This window comes from Tamandua tetradactyla, chromosome 3 (genome assembly GCF_023851605.1).
Source record: "Tamandua tetradactyla isolate mTamTet1 chromosome 3, mTamTet1.pri, whole genome shotgun sequence".
Taxonomy (NCBI): Eukaryota; Metazoa; Chordata; class Mammalia; order Pilosa; family Myrmecophagidae; genus Tamandua; species Tamandua tetradactyla.
The window spans coordinates 88798411-88815731 of NC_135329.1; the positions used below are offsets into that span (position 1 = coordinate 88798411).

The window sequence follows — 17321 nt, forward strand, 5'->3', positions numbered from 1 at the left end:
AAATGAACTAAAATTAATTGAGAACCTCCTATACAGGTGGTATCCTGATGCTCTATGTGTTGCTCTCATTTAATTGTCATGAAATCCTCAGGCATTGATATTATCCTACCATGGATGAGAGAGGTTGGTAGACTTTTCCCATATCACCTAATTAGTAATTGCCAAAGCAGTCTAACTTTCAAAAACCATTCTCTTTCCATCATTATGCTGCATCACCATGAAAGGCTACATGCTTACTTTCTGTTTCTTTCATTTCCAGTGGCTGAATTTGATGCCCCCTGTCAGGAAGAAATGCTAGAGAATACATTCCTGCTCAATGGCCTATGAGTCCGGGAAACAGGTTTCAACTGTTCACAACAGTTACTCCATCAATTGCTCAGCAATGAAAATCAAAAGTTTGAAGACAGAATGAACTTCTTCCACTTACAGCCATTGAGACAGGGAGATGGAAGTGAATGAGTGATTCCAGGGACTCCATCATTATATTAGCTGCCAGCAGGAAATCTGTGCTGCTGAACACCTATTCTAACAACATCTCTATTGGCAACTAGTAAACACTATTGCATGCCCTGCTATGAAGACAGTTGCCTTCATTTCCTTTTTATTATTTTCTCCACATATTTATTTATGCAAAAATACTATTTATACTAGTATTGTAGAAGTATGTACTACCACTATACCAGATGAAGGATTATTTACAAGCCAGTTTGAGAAGTAATGGAGGACTTGATCTTTAAAAAGTATCCTTAGAATTGAAAGCAGCGTCCTCAGTTCCTTCATCAAATTGTAAACAGCAAGCTTCCCCTCATGGTGGCCAAAGAGAAAGCCTAAGAGATGCTGTGGGTTATCAGCTTATTTATTGCCTATTACTTTCCCTTAAACAAGTTCACAAAGAGCCAAAAAGGTGAAAGCTGGCAATCCATTCTCTCAAAATGTATTTTGCATGTACAGTATTCCAGGACTAGTGTTAGATGTTGGTGACATATAAATGAAAAACTAAAGTCTTTGATCTCACAGACCTCAAAACTGATGCCAGAAAAAGGGCAAAAGATGAATAATTGTAGCCACATAAATGCAGAAATCATACTCAGGTAGGGTGTGGAGATAAAATATAGAAATATATGGGAGGACAAGTCAGAAAAAAAAATTCCAGGCATATCCATTTGTGGGTCAAAAGAATGGAGTGATGGAAAGAACCCAATATATCAATGAATGAAGAGCACATCAGGGTTGCTGAAGCATTCATACATATGGAACTATGCCTGAAAAGCAGGGATTTTATAATTAGGGTAATGGGGGTACATAAAGGCTTTGAAGCTGGGCAGTTTCGTAGTCAGGGTTGCTTTTAGAAAATAGGAAGCAAAAACTATATTAAAATATATCCCTAGTATTGCACTACCAACAAATCAGCTTGCCTTGAGATTAATTTGCTGAAGTACCTCAACTTGCAGTCAGAAAATCTGGGTTCTAGCCTTCTACAGGTCTTGGACTTGGATGTACTTGGACTTCCCATTTTAAACTTCCCTGCCATCTCAGGTGCTTGATTTAAACATTAGAGACAAGCATACCTGCCTTGTCCCTCATCAAGGTTGCAGTGGGAACAAAATGATGTAAACAAATAAGAAAAATGAAACTATAAGGAAAGGCTGTGATACTTGTCAAGGGGATTTCACGTCCATTGATTGATGACTTTATCCCAATACCCAATAGCAGTAAGGGGAAGATCCTATTATTTTCTCTTGATATTTGGCAGAAATAAGTCCCCAGTTGGTGAAATTATTTGTCACCAGTCACAGTGTTATTGTACTATAGAATTTTAATGGATGAGGAAATATTTTTTGTTTGAATTTTGCCTCTGAATTACATAGTCCAAATATTTTGGCAAGATTCAAACTAAGCACACTGAGAATTCCTTTACTTCAAAATAATCTGGGCAGTCAAATCTCTGGCTAAAATATTTTAAAACAAAATTGATTTTCTATATCCAGCAATCACACTGGTCTTGTCACTTTCTTATTGCTTAGTATTGTTATTGCTTTTTGAATTGATTCATAGCTCATGTCCAAATGAAAGACCCCAGTGGTTCAACTCCATGAAATGTTTCAAGGACAAAAGCTTAGAGTTTTAAACATGTGTAACCCTTATGAACTCCACCCACTCTCCCTTCCCCATCATCTTTTAACTTGTTTACTTTTAAAGATTATTTGAGCGAACAGAGTGAATGAACACTCATCAGTTTCTAAAGCATAGAAAAGGGATGGTCTGTATCACCCATGCTGGGCTATCCAGAAAATGGATAAGTGAGAAATAAGAGCTGGACATGTGATTAGAGCATACCACAACGAGTCAACATGTACATGCTCACAATCCAGCAGCTGGACAATTCAAATGGTTCTTTCTTAAAGACCATATTTAATCCAGGTCCTGTGATGTAACCATGAGGACTCATGGGTTGCCAAAAGGAATTCACTCGCCTGAGGTCTTTAGTGGCAAGGACAGATCTGCCTCCTGTCTCTTGAGTCCTAGCCTGGAGTTTGGTCAGACACATTGTGTATCACGGTTTTTCTATTGCTGACAACACCTATGTTAAACATTATCCTTTGTGAAGTGCCCTAGGTATAAAATGTGTTCCCATAGCTATGAAGACATAGGGTTGGTGGCATAGGAAGGTAAACCGTAGGATGCCTCTAACTGAAAAACAGGGCTCAACTTCATGAAAATAATTTTTTAAATGTATAATAGATAATTGTTTAACATGAAAATTCCAAATCTCAAATATTGTGCTACATACTTCCCACTTTTCAGTCCTAATCCACAAAATTATGTGGATTATTATTATTTTAGAAATCAGGCAAATAATATTGAGAGAAATTAAGTCATTTATCCATCACCAAAGGGCTATCAATATAGCCTATCTCTGTTTGGATTCGAAGCTTAGGCACAGATAGAAAATGCATCCTCATATATTTAAGCTAATTTGCATTCATATTCCTGATTACATCTTATTCATAGGGCATACTAGAGCTTCATATTTCTATGACAATTAGTTTTCTGTTGATTAAAATACATTAGAAATCCATGCTCATTGTTTCAGCACAACATTTTAAGTAAATATCAATGGATCTCTAAAGGAAGGCAATATCAAAGTATAAATTATCTTCAGTTAATTATCTTCTTTCATATTTTGGGATCTTTTGTTGCTTCTAAACAGTGGAATAAAGCCAAAATTTGTGATTATATTTCTTGCACTTTTCCAATCCCATATATTTGAAGTTGGCTTTACTGTAGTCTAATAAAAAAGACAGAGGTGTGAATGGGTGGGAACGTAAGAAAGAGAAGAAGGGAAATGAGAGAGGGAGAGAAGAGAAAGAAAAAAATAGCGTATAGGAGATGCCTGTGAGGAACTCTTAAATCTACGTGATGTGTTCAAAAGCGAGAAAACTGCTGTAAGGTGAATATACATATTCTTCATTCCACACCCTCTCTGATAAGAAGTCTGTGCATCCATTTTGTTTTGAAGTCTATTTGGACGACTGCTCTTTCTTCCACTTACAGATCTTGTAATACAAAGAGAAAGTGATTTCAAGCCATCTAAAACTGAGTTCAAATCCAACTTCCATTCATTGTGGCTTTATGCATTTTGATCACAGAAAGATGTTTACATTCATTAACCCTTTACCACATGACAGACACTCTGATAATTGTCAGATATACAAAGGGGAATTCAAGGAAACTTTATAGCTTGTAAATGATACAACTAAATAGTCAATGTTAGCATGATGAAACAAATGCTATGTTAGAGGGTATTGAAGGAAAAAAGAGGAGCAATATCTAAGAAAGGTATGGGCAGGCTTCTTGCAGGAGTTGATAGGGGTTACTCAGGTAAAGAAAGTGGTAAGGAGACATTCTGTCAACAGATTGGCATGTATGAAAGTCCAGTGATTTGAAGAACTGCAGAAAACTGAAGGGGTCTGGGCTAGCAATGTGAAGGGGGCATAAGAAAGTGAGATGTCATACTTGAAACATTTAGTACAGTGCAAGGCACAGAAAGTGTGGCTCAACACTTGTCTGTTCCCTTCCCCTTAGGCTAATGCCTTGAGTCATTCCAAGCACCCCTCCATACTCACCCTTATAATCTTCACCCTTGAAATGCTCTCCTGTGTCTTCTCTGTCTACCCAAACCCAGACCTTGTATACAGATCCAACCAGTTCTTTAAGAAGTCTTCCATCCAGTGCAGCCCACTATGACCTCTAACTCCTGGGAGGCTGGGAGTAGCAGTCCCCTTTACATTCAGTCCTATACACTTAAATTACATACTATATGCATTGCTCGTTTGTTTATTAATGGCTTCAAGGATGGTCTTTTCTACTGAAAGTAAAATAATCTCAATGGTAGGGAACATCTTTTTGACTCACCTGGATCCTGACAACATTCATGATAATTATCAGTCAACACATTATCTTGGAACAGCAAACACCTGAGAACATTCCATCATTGTAGCAGCCTGCTATATTAATAGGCTGCCTATGGGGGAAAATTATTTTTCCTTTCTTCATCCCTTTATTGTGTTCTTCTCCAAATTCTTTTTTCATTCAACACTTATCAACTACTATGATGGAAAAGTAATCTGAGGAATACTTCCTTTGACACCTCTATTCATAATCTATTCATGAAGTACTCCTCTTCTGGCAACAAGGTCACCACTTTTCCTTGGTTCTCCTCTTTCCTTTCTTACCATTTGTGATGTAGCTAGGCTAGGTTATGATGCACGGTTGTTTGGTCCTGCCAGCACTGGCTTGAATGCTATGGGAAGGTATTTCATGGATTTAAATCATTAGTCAGTTGATTGTACCTACAATAAACAAAAGAGATTCCCTGCAAAAATAAAAGGAATCTCCTAATCTAATCATTTAGAGGCCTTAAAGGGAGAACTGAGAATTTCACCAGTCAGAAAGAAGAATCTCTATTTCTACTTCTCCTGAGGAATTCAATGTCACCTGTTTAAGTTTCCAACTTGTGACTTGCCCTATGGAATTCTGACTTGACAATCCCACATGGTCACATAAGATAATTCATATTCCGGAGAACACTGACTGATAAAGCATTCCTTCTGAATTTTATCTTAATTGTATTTCTTCTTGAGTCCCTTAAAATGTTTTACTTTCTAGATTCTACCCTCATTTACCTGCCTGGCATCATCTACTTGTAGTGTTTCAGAAACCATACACATACTGATTCTGAATCCCCCCTGGGCTACACTCCAGAGCTTCCCAGTAATTTGTGGATAGACACCAATCCAGGCAAACACAGTGAAACAAATTGAAATGATGACTGCATCTGAGAAATCCCCGCTGCCTAGAAGTCTTCTGTCCACTAAAATAATACTTAATATGGAACAGAGATTTTACATTTGCCTAGCATCATGCCAGATAGTTTATCTAGTTTATCTATTTAAACCTCCTGATATCCCCATGAGGTAGTTATTATTATTAGCCTTGCCCCACAAGAGGGAGTTAAATCATAGAAAGCTCACATAATGTTCCCTAGGTCCTGTTTCTGATAAATTATAGAGCCTGTATTTGACACTAGGCTGTCAAGTTCAGCCAGGCCTGAGCAGTTAGTTGCTAATGATCTTTGTCCATGAAGTCTTCCAAGCTGTAAAGCTAAAAGTCATCTTTCTTCCTGCTGTATCTGATTTGACTTCCATTTTGTTTGATCCAATTTTAAATATGTCCTTCAAGTCAGGACGCTTCTTTTCAGTTTGTTCTGACTGTCATGATTTACTATCCAACCATTGTAAATGGAATCCAGTGTGTCTCCCTAACCCTGAAATCTTCCAATTCCTGTATATGCTCTACAGTACCATATTATCACTTATTTTATAGTTCTAAAAGCAAACAAATACCAACAAGTCATTTATCTACATTAAAATGAAACCGGCAAATTGTGGCTGGCTCCAAGTTGACCAGCAAGCAGAGAAGTAAGATCCTTCTGAATTTATCACCCGCCTTCCATGCTAGCTACATATTCTGCCTCTCCATCTTCCCCCATTTCACAGTAGATTTGAGCTGTCCCAAACATGACTACTCCTCTCCTGGATGCATGACCTTCTGTTTGCCTTTGCAAGTGCTGCTCACTTTTGCTGGAAGAACCTTCTTATTCTAGGTCACTCATATCCTTCAAAACTCTGCTCAAAGCTCGAGGACTCTGAAAATCTTCTCACCTCCCTACAAAGTAGTGGTGCCCCTGCTGGACATTAATGTTGGCACTGTCTCATAAACTCACTTATTTGTTTGCTTATGAATCAAAGAGCAGATATCTACTACATGTTACAGATCATACAAGATGCTGGAGACACAAAGAAGCATCACAAGCCAACCTGTCCTTCTGAAGTTCCCATCTAATGTCACACCAAATTTTCTATTTCTGCTTAATTTTCTGCCTCAGCACTTACATGGCATGTCCTTTATATCACCGATGCCTTGGATATGGTTAGTACAAATATAAACATGATATGGTGCCTTTCTTTAAGGAGTGTGTAGTCTCAATAGGGAAGTTAACGTGAATAAAAGTAATGATGGCAAAAAAGACTGGTAGGTATTTAAAAACAAAGCAAGATGTGGATTCAACAATGCATAACTGTGCAGGTATGTGCTTTCTTTCTCCGTTATATGTTCAGTTGCTGCTGGGAACATTTGCTGACAGCATTCACAGTTACGATATGGATGGATTTTCTTTAACTCTTGATAGGAAACCCAAAGGATAATATTAAGATACAAGTTGGTCTGAGGTAATAAATCCTCTTGTCACCAGAATCTTCTACCCTCTCCAATTGTTCATTCCAATCACCCAAATGCCAAACAATTAGAAGACTATGTACCTATAGCTAAAATATCAAAAATGTTGTCTCTCTATAAAGACTATTGTACAGTCTGATAGCCAGACAACTTGATAGGCTTCAATCAATACCTGGCTACTGACTGCTCAACAGGAGAAGCAATAAATCACACTGCGGAGAAGAAAGCTGACATACTCTCTCCAAGCTGAAAAGTGAGCTAAAAGGATTGTTAGGATGTCAAGGGCTTACACTGTTGAAAAGGTATTAGCAAAGGCTAAGAAATGGTAACAAGGCCAGAATGAGCCCCATATGAAGTCATCTGGCACTAATATGGGAAGAGAAAGGATGGTCCCACTCAATAGGAGACATAGAGAAGATGATAAGTAAGTACTGGCATCACCTACCGAGTGCATTCAATGTTAGAGCAATCATTAAATGCATGGTTAGTAACGCCAGATTTGCTTTCAAAAGATACTTGCTGAGTTATAGAAGAAAAATTTGTAGTGAAGGTCTTATTCCTATCATATAAGTCATAAAAAAAACTTCTCTTTGTCTGAAACACACCAGGATAGGCAATGCTAATTTTCTTTTTAATATGCAAAATGATTAACTAAAAAAACTGACTAATTAGCTTAATCAATTATTGTAAACAATTCTGGAAGAGAAGTTAAAACAAGATACCAAAAAATAGTGGTCAGAATGAAAACTGTAATAAGACTTTAGGAAAGCAATTTGGAAATACAAATACAAATTGTTACTATTCATAGTCTTTGACACAATAACGTCATTTCTAAATGACGTTAGACAATAGAATATATGGGGTTACAAATATTTAAGCACAAAGTTGCTTCCTGTAGTACTGGTTACAAGGAAGAGTATTTGGGAACAACACAAGAATGTTCCTTTCACCTCCAAACAGAAAAATATAGTTGTTGAATAAAACAAAACGTCATTAAATAGAACTTTCATTATAGAGTCATTACAGTAGAAATTATAAGTATTGCACTAGTAGATGAAATGCTTTGATTGTAATAGCAAATGAGTTCAGGTCCTCCTAAGGAAAAGTGCTTTATAAATCCCATTTGGGCTTCCAGAATGAATTAATGGCTCTAGACACTTTTCTTGAATCACACAAACATCTGCATTCTCAAAAACTTTGGCATATATATTCTTACTATCATGTCTTGTCTCTACTCAATCTGCCTCTATTCTATGGGCTTCCCTTTTCCTTATATCTATTCCAACTTTAACTTTCCTTCAAGTTCTGCATCCTTTCAAGACGTTCTTTCATCTCTTAGTCTTCAAGAATTTAATTTTCAATTATAGATCACAATACCCTAGTGTGTCTGAAGTAATACAAAGGATGTCCTAGTTATTCCATATACAGAGATTTGCAAATGCTGTACTTTTTTTGAGATAAGAAATGAGATGGGGGTTAAGAATCTGTCATCTGTAGCAGGTCCCAACTGCACCATTTACTAGCCATTGGGTAAATTATGTAGTTTTTCTGGGTCTCGATGGACATATCTGTAAAATGGTGATATCTCGCTTTACCATGAAATTGCGGACTAATCTGTGCACTAAGCTCCTTTTCATTTTACCTTGGATTCTTAATAAGATGGACATGATATATCACAACAAAGATGTATCCTGACTGCTTAGAAATTTGACTTCGATTATACAAACTTCTTGAACCCGCACATAGAGTAAGATCAATAGTTTTTGTAACTAGCACTGGGGATCTGAAATTCCTGAGCATTGGTTGGTTTGCCAGGCTTGGTCTGGACTGTAAAAATTGTTTTACCTTAAGTTATTTCTCTGGAGAATCGAATACAGCTTAGAGAATGAAAACTGTCAACCAAAATTATCTGCACAACCCTTGATCTAACAGTGTTCAATGGCCATTCGTGGGATGAATTGTGGGCTCATTATTCCTCCTCATATGGAGAAGGTGCTATCAATGTGATAGGAGTTGCCCTCACACTCACCCCCTCTATCATGAAGAGGATATTTTGAAGAAAATGTGGTTGAAAAGTGACCCAACGTGTATACTCAAGTTCTTTAAGAATCATCAGGTGTTTTATCCTACTAGACTGAGGATACACAATATACCAGACACGGGTTGGATTTTAACAATAGGGAATTATTAGTTTACAAGCTTATAGTTCTGAGGCCATGAAAATGTCCAAATCAACGAATCATCAAGATGATACCTTCTTTCTGCCTGTAGTGATCCTGGACTTCTCTGTCAGACGGCAAAGCACATGGCAGTATCTGCTGGTCTCGCACTTCTTTTCTGTGTTTCATAGCTTCCAGCTCCTGGCTTCAGTGGTGGCTTTCTCTCTCAGCTTCTGTGCCTTTCCCTCTGAATTTCATCCTCTTGTAAAAGGACTCCAGTCAGAGGGTTATGGTGCACACTGATTGAGCAGGGCCACATCTTAAGCTCCTATTCACCAAAGATTCTATTTACAAAGGGTCCACACCCACAGGAATGAATCAGTTATAAGAATATAATTTTCTGGGATGCATAAAACATCCAAATTTTAGCATCAGGTAAACAGGAAATAAAATTCAAATAGAATAAAGACCTATCTCTACTTTTAATAGCAAACGGCTACTGTGTCCACAGATTTCAGACATTCCAGTTTTGTTGTTGCATAGAGAGGCCACTATGTCTTCTACCATTCCTTTGTCCCCCTCTTCTATTTACAAAGCCTGGACAGAAAGAATTTCATCCTGTTCCTCCTAAGTGAGTTCTTTTGGTTCACATTTACTAAAAAGCACCGGTAATCAAAATAATAAAAAATGGGGGGAGGAGCGTCACTTGGAAGGTAAAGATTATTGGTAAATAAATATTAACAAAAGAAAAAAAGAAAAAATCACACAAGAAACAAAACAAACAAACAAACTAACTAAAACAGACTCCAAAGATCTTGACAAAGCAAAATGAAAGTAAGAAGAGAAGACTCAGGAATTTATCAGTTTAAATACATAATAGAATTATAAATGCTGTATTGATCCAATATTCTGATTTCAGATGATCACCTGAAGAAAGCAATTGTCAACACACCAAGGACACCTCATTTCTGCAAGGTGGGAGGATGGCCTTTTTTGTTTTATTCTGAGGGTCTTCTGTGTGCCATCTTCTGAAGTAAAGCAGCTCTCACCTCTGGGGACCCAGGTGTGGTACTCACACATACTGAGGACATGGAAGTAACTATTCATTCACTCAGTTTGCATAGTGACTCCAAACAATAATCCCACCTAACTAGGAGAGGGAAGAGATTAGTTAAAGGGATGGCAGACTCTTAAATTGTGCAAGCATCCAAGGTGTGCCTGCCAAACTCACAGCCATCCAAGAGCCTTAGATTTGTCCTGGCTGGGTGCCCAGAAGGAAAGATGGATTTCACAGTGCTGCAGCCCACGGAGAAGGCACTGAGAAATTTCACAGAAAGGGGCCAAGGGGGTGTTTAAAAAGGCTGGTGTTCTAAAGCCTCTGCATGTTGAGTTTCAAGCTTGTCAGCCTTCACAGTGTTCCTCTGAAAATCAGCACATCACCTCCATCGATTTTCAACTTCGCACTTCCTTTTTTTTAAGCTGGAAATCTTGTATTTTTAGCCTGATGGATGGAGTAAATTAAAAGAGAGGAGCATCTATAAAGATGAACTCTTCAAAAAGCTGTTAAATTACTTTGGGAGAAAGTGAACAGAGTAAGATTTAAATGTCATAAGGATGTTGTGATGTGATTTGGCTGAAACTGGGTAGCTTTGACTTAAATCTTCTTTGGGGTTCTCTTCTCTCCCTATTAGATTGACGGCCATCGTGAATGCCACAAACTTCTTACAGGAGCACAGATGTTACAATCTGGACAGTTCTTAAGATGGCCAACGATATTTTTGTGCAATATACATTATTATTAGGTATTTTGGTTAATATTTGTAGGCCCACACTTGAAATTTAAAGTTTGATATTTGTTGGGAATTTTAATTTAAACAAGTATCCATATTTTAGCCTTGGAAGAGCCTCCCAAGAAATCCTTAGTTTTCTTTCATAGCACCTGTAGAAAAACTGAGCTCAGAAATGACAAAATTATGTACTTGCTACAGGACAGGAGTTAGGTAAAATTTAAGTCTAGTCTCTTAGTCCAAAATTCTCTTCACTGTCCCAAATTTCTGAATAGTATTTTTAAATAGGAATTTTCATTTTACAGTCAGATAGTACTTTTCATTTTTCCCCAGACAGCCAAGAAGAATAACAACAACAACATCCCATGATGAAACTTGAGTTATTTCTCCTCTGATCTTATTAAACTCTTACGTTGGCATCGTTAGTAAGTGCTACATCCCAGGCATGGAAGAGGCCATGGAAAGTCTGAAAGTCCTTCAGGGTTGAGAATGTTGGCATCTCACATCCTTGATCAGAGTCTGATTCCAGCCCACCTGGTACTAACTATTCCCTTTCTCCTTCACTGCGTGTCAACTCAGCAATGACAAGAAATGGGAAAAACTGGTGAATTCTGCCCAAGTGAGACTCTACTGCAGTCTTCAGAACAACTCTAGACTTGGTCACAGGTCTGACCTCTTCCTAGAGGGTTCTCTGCCCATCCCCCTACCTTCTAGGCCAGGGACCATGTTCTACATTTTTTATTCATTACCTACTCTTTGATTCTTTGTGCATTCTAGCCATGCCCTCCTCTTCAGCTTCCTCTCTTCCCACCCCTCCTCACAATCAGCAACCCCTAACCATGTGGGACTGCCTACAGATTCAAACTTTCCACATTAGACCGGTTTTTATGCCTTCATTCTTTCTTTTGGTCCTGACAATTCCCTTGTCTTATTTTTCTCTGTCATATTTCTACATCAAAATCAGTTCAAGCCTTCTCTTTGAAACCTCTCTATTCCCCTGGGATTGCTAGGCAGTTATCCATGCTTGTTGCCAATATTCTCCTTTTGTTATCCAGAGCCTATGGGATGATTACACTGTACCCCTACTTGAACGTGAATGTGACTATATTTGATCAATGGTATGTGAGTGGAAGTAACATTGGCAATTCAAGTTAGAAGTTTATAAAACTAGTGTATACTTGGCTGTGCTTCCTTCCCCCTGCCATAGGAAGTTCCATTTGATAAAGTAACTGTCAGTCTGAGGTTCAGAATGAGGACAATGAGGAGGAAGGCCACTGACAATGTGTGATAAGCATGTAACATAAGTATGATGCAGAGTTGGTTAAATATATCATTGAGATGTGAGGCTATTTGTTACAGCAGCACAACTTAGCCTATCTAGACTATATGGTTGGCTTCATATCTCCCCATTGTGCTCCTTCAGCATTCTATGTAACTTCTATCTCAACATTTATCCAACTCTATTATAATTTTTTATTTCTCATCTGAATTCCTGGTAGAACAGAAGTTCTATGAGTTTATGTCTGTGCGCCCTCCATGCCCACTATAGTGTTTGGCATATAATACCTTCTCAAGAAACACTTGATGAATGAATGAATAAAAAGTGCCTACCCCATGCTACAGACAACCTGATGTTAACTCTGACATTCTTGGATGTTGACCATTATGCCATCAGCAAACCACAAATACACTCACAGTTATGGCAGGTGGCACCACTGTAACCGGTATTACTGCAGTTGCAATGAAAGTTAGTCCAGGACTGGGAACAGGTTCCTCCATGTTCACAGTAGTTTGGCAAACACCTAATGGGAGATAATGCAAAAGCATGTAAAATATACCAAATCAGTTGAAGTTAAAGGGCCAATAAAAGTTCATCTGCATTGATTCATAATGGAAATTGATCTGCTATTCTCCCATATCTGAGTCAAACTGGAGTGGCATCGAGATGATACTAGGGTTTTGCCATGAGAGGTGGATCCTCCTTGGACTCCCGAGCAATGGAAGTCTCAGAGCTGGTTTAAGTCAACAAGCAAAAGATTCTAAAATTGAGGCAAATTAACTTATTTTGAAATGGTCAGAATCTACCAAGTTTTTCATTTACCACAGAGCAAAATGTATAAGGAGTTTTATTTTTGAAAGGTTTTACATTTTTAAAGGAAAGGGAAAAGGGCAGAAAATTGAGTTACTACCCATGTTCTTTTTGGGGGGACAACCAGGAATTTATTTTAAACACAAACTTGAAAAGATGAAACCTGCTCATTTAACATTCAAGGAAATTCTGTCATTTTTAAAAGAGCTAATGCTGCCCTCACAACAAAGCCTTTACAATTTGTGATTCAAAGAAATATGGCTATTCTGGAAAATATTTCCATCACAAACTTCACAAACTCTTTAACACATTCTTATAATTAGATCCAACAACCAAACTCAGATTACACTCTACTTAAGAGTGTAATTCAAAATATGCAAACAGTATAAATGCATATTAGGTTTATTCACAATGATATTATCCATACAGGTGAATCAATGACAGTGCCTAACATTAGCATATTTCTTAAGTAATCTACAGTACATGAAGCTAATGGGATAGCATAAAGCCACTGCAGAAAAAAAAGATCATAACAGACTGATTAAATGAAATGTAGGATATGAAGTATGAACACAACAAAATAAAACTTACATAGCAAAAATTATGGGAAGGAACAATATTAAGAGTTTGAATGAGTGGGAATGTCCATTTCTTCTGGACAGGAATCATGGATCTTGAGATCACATCTATCTGAGTTAAAATCTCACATCAGCCATTTATTGCATGATGTCTTTGTTAAATTCTCTTCACCTCTTACATGCAAGATTTAAAATCTATACACTGCAGGTGCTATTGTCTCTGTAAGACAACTTGACAACTGATCAATAAATGTAGTAATACAAATTAAAAGTAAAAGCAATGATACATACTCAAATTCTTGAAAATAATCTTTATGGTGTTTTAAGACAGAAAAGGGGGGGAAATCCCATGAATTTATAAAACAGAGAAGGTGTAAGCAGTTGAAGTAAGGAGACAGTATAATGCAATTAAAGGGTTCATTGAAGAATGATGTGAGGCGAGCAGAAGTAATGGTTACCTTAAATGTCCTAGGTAGGTAGAAAACCTTCCAGCAATGATAGTTTCAAAGAAACTAATATTCCTATTGTCTGGACATATTATAAGAAAAATTCTGCTCAACACAGCAAATGTACAATTGTGCTGACGTGGCTCATGTTTACAAAGAGCTTGATGATAACCCCTTGGTATCCAAAAATGGCTTAAGGACAAGGGTGGAGGGTGGTGGTGGGGAGGACATGGTAATTTTTAATTGAGTGCTTTCACACACAAAAAACAAACAAAGAAACAAAAACAGAGGAGTAAACAAATTAAAAAAATGGCAAATCTCTGTAAAAATATAAGGATCCTTTTGATTGCCACTCGCAGATCCTGCCATTGGTGGATACAGGCTTCTGACTCAAGTGACCAGAAGTCCCTGCTGACCATCTCTACTATGCAATGGAGAAGTTACATAAGCTTGGAGCACCCAGTTCTCATCTACAAAAGCAGTGTAACGATAACTACCTCTTGGAATGTACCGAGAGAGAGAGGATATGGAGTTACCATGGTTTTGAATGGTAGCATATGTTTTTGGTTTGTTTGTTTTTTGTATCCCAGCATCTCCTTGCTTCTGAAACCTGCTTTTTTTTCCCTATCCATTACCATTCTCCATAATTTTTCCTTCTGAAGATGCCGTGTTCTGACATGATCTCACCTTTCTGCTGACAGATTACTTGACTGGCCCAAAATAGCATTCCCACATCCCCCTCCACCAACAGTAAGTTAGTTTCTTGAAAAGAAGAAAAGCTAAGCATAACCAAATCAGTAAGTGCTCAATCTATAATTTTTTGGTTTGTCACCAAAAAATTTCAGATCAGTCTCTCTTTGGTAGCTGAAGCTATAAAATAACTCAGTGGTCAGGTTTAGGCTATGAGAAGAAAGTTTGTTTGCAGTGACAAATAGAACAAGAAAATGCTGACATGCCTATGCCCTATGCTGTGGACAGGAGAGATGGAGAGAGTCCTATATGGGTGGCTGGTTCCTGCTCTTCCCTAGCTCAGTTGCAGCCCTGCCCTCCTGAAGTTTGATTGGTTGAATTTACACTGGATGCGATGGGATAACTGAGAGGCTGAATATACAAATTAATAATGGGCAGGGAATTCTGACCCACTAACTGCAGCAATCAGACAAGGAAAATCTGTCCCACTCCCTGTAACAATTTTTCCAGGAAGCTGGTCAATAGCTCCAACAACCAGTCGAGGAAGTGAAACACAATCCCTACAACAATTGACGCACAAATAGCCAGAGCTTAATCAAAACCTACAGCTTCCCATCTGTCCTGTAACTACTTGTTGAAGAGTGCTTTGAAAACTATTGCTTTTTTCTTCTTCATATATATGTCATATACAATAAAAAAGTAAAACAATCAAACAAACAAAAATCCCTACAACTTCCCTAATTGTTGTCCCCACTTCCAATTTAGAATCAAGTGGAGAAAGCCCAATATTCTCCCCTAAGAATCACATAAAATGCCCAACCCGTAGGATGCCCAGTGCCGGTTTCCCAATGAAGGCATATCTGAAGTCTTTCCTTTTGTCTACAGTAAAGCTTTCCCTCCCCTCTGCCTGTCTTTGAGTCTCTGCAAAACACAAGGGATGGTGCTGACTACTTTGTATAGTAGGCTATGAATAAACTGCCTTTGTTTATTCTCATCCAGGTGCTTTTTTTTTATTTCCATATAACCCAGGGTCAGGAAATCTCCATTTGCTCTAGGCTCCTTGGAGTTGTGATTCGGTTACTTCCAAGTAACTGAAGCTTATAGTATGGAAGGATTTTATAAATAGGCATCCTATAATTATAAAAAAGAAATGGAAATATATTTCTTATAATCTGCACTTTAAAATAGTTTTCAAAAACCAAATTGCTAAATTCAGTTGGGAGGGTAGGAGGAGGTGCTTACAGAAAAATATAAGTATCTCTGCCCTTTGAATGAATCTTTAATGAGCCACACACAGACATTGTATTGCAATGTTAACAAACTCAATTTACCAATAAAAACACAAGCTAGAATTTTGTCTATGGTCACTCAGGAAACCAATGATGCATTTCTGGGAGAAAAAAAGAGAACTTGGGTAAGGGAAAATCTAATATTCCTGTAATGAAAAAAAAAAAGCAAAAACATGAATGAGTGCGTGTAGAGCTGCCTTTGGGCTTGATTCATTTTGGTTCAACACACACTGTGATTAGAAAAACTCATCTGTGAAGTAGACTCTCAAAATAAAAGATGCATAACCCCAATTTGCTTATTTATAAGGGGCAGTTTTACGATTATGATTTCCATATCCTTTAATCAGTTTGCTTTAACTGGCATTTTGTTTCCTTTCTTTTTCTCTACTTGGCATAAACTGGGCACTTAAAACATAAACCCAGAAGGAAAGCAATGTAGAGTTACTGAAGTGAAAACAGTCCATAAGCCTGAGGACAGCCACAATCTTAGGTTTAAGACCTTTAATTGCATTTGTTAGGAGATAATTACTCTGTGTATGTATCTTCCAAAATCCTTTTAATATGGCACACGTAATCAGATCATTGTGGCTTCCTTTGGAACTCAGTGTTTAACAACAAAAGCTTTCAGCACGCTCCATACTTTTAAGAACCTATATTAGTGAACACAGGATGCTCTTTTGCCTTTGTGTAAAATCAGAGTGTGCGAGATTGTAAAGGAGATGAAAGAAAAGGTTGAAAGGAAAGCAGGAAAGAGTGAGCAGTGGAAGGAGAAAAAACAACAAGGGCAAAAATAACTGTGGAATGAAAATGTATATAATCTTCCCTCAAATCAAAACTCTTCCGAAAGAAGAAGGGTCATTGCTAGCTGAGGTTGGGGACAATCCAGATAAGAGAAGATGTGGGAAGAAGAGTCATGCGGAGTGGTCTATGGATCTCATTAGAGGCACTGGTTCAGTCTGCAGAGGTATCTGCTTCTGGCCTCATGTTTGTTGTTTTGTGGTTTGTTTTGTTAAATAAACAAGGAGATGAGAAGGAACAAAATGTTTCTCTTTAAAGGCAGATGCATAGCAGGAGAGACAGCTTCCAGAGAAACAGCTTCAAAGTTGGGAAAGGATGTTATAGGATGTGGGACAATTGAGCCACTTGGAAGAGTAGTGGCAGAAATTTCTGAGAAAATAAACCAGAGACAAGTGTCAAGCAACCTGGAAAACAAGTTTTTATTAAAACAGACTATTGGTTAGCATTAGTAAGAACAAAAGGACCCTAGCATTTTCCTTGAAAAAGGTCAGAATGGTTATTTCTCAGTAACTTGGCTTTAACTGGGCAAATGTAAATTCCCCACTTGGTGAATGAGGCCTGGGAAAAAACACTGTGAAAACAGTGGGGTTCAAGATCATTCAGGAAAATGCAACCTGTTGGTTTGTTTTCAATTTGTAAGGTTTCAAAGAGGAATATGAATTTCTGACTTCTTAAAAAAATAAGATT

General features: G+C 37.8%; 1 protein-coding gene across 5 annotated transcripts in view; it reads right to left on the reverse strand.

Annotated features, from left to right (window-relative positions):
* CNTNAP5 (contactin associated protein family member 5) overlaps positions 1-17321 on the reverse strand; it is an 818968-nt gene that overhangs the window by 315491 nt on the left and 486156 nt on the right. For all 5 annotated transcript variants that reach the window (XM_077153509.1, XM_077153505.1, XM_077153506.1 and 2 more), the window contains one exon: positions 12440-12546. In XM_077153509.1, the coding sequence (XP_077009624.1) occupies positions 12440-12546 (107 nt within the window). The remainder of the gene's footprint in view (positions 1-12439; positions 12547-17321) is intronic.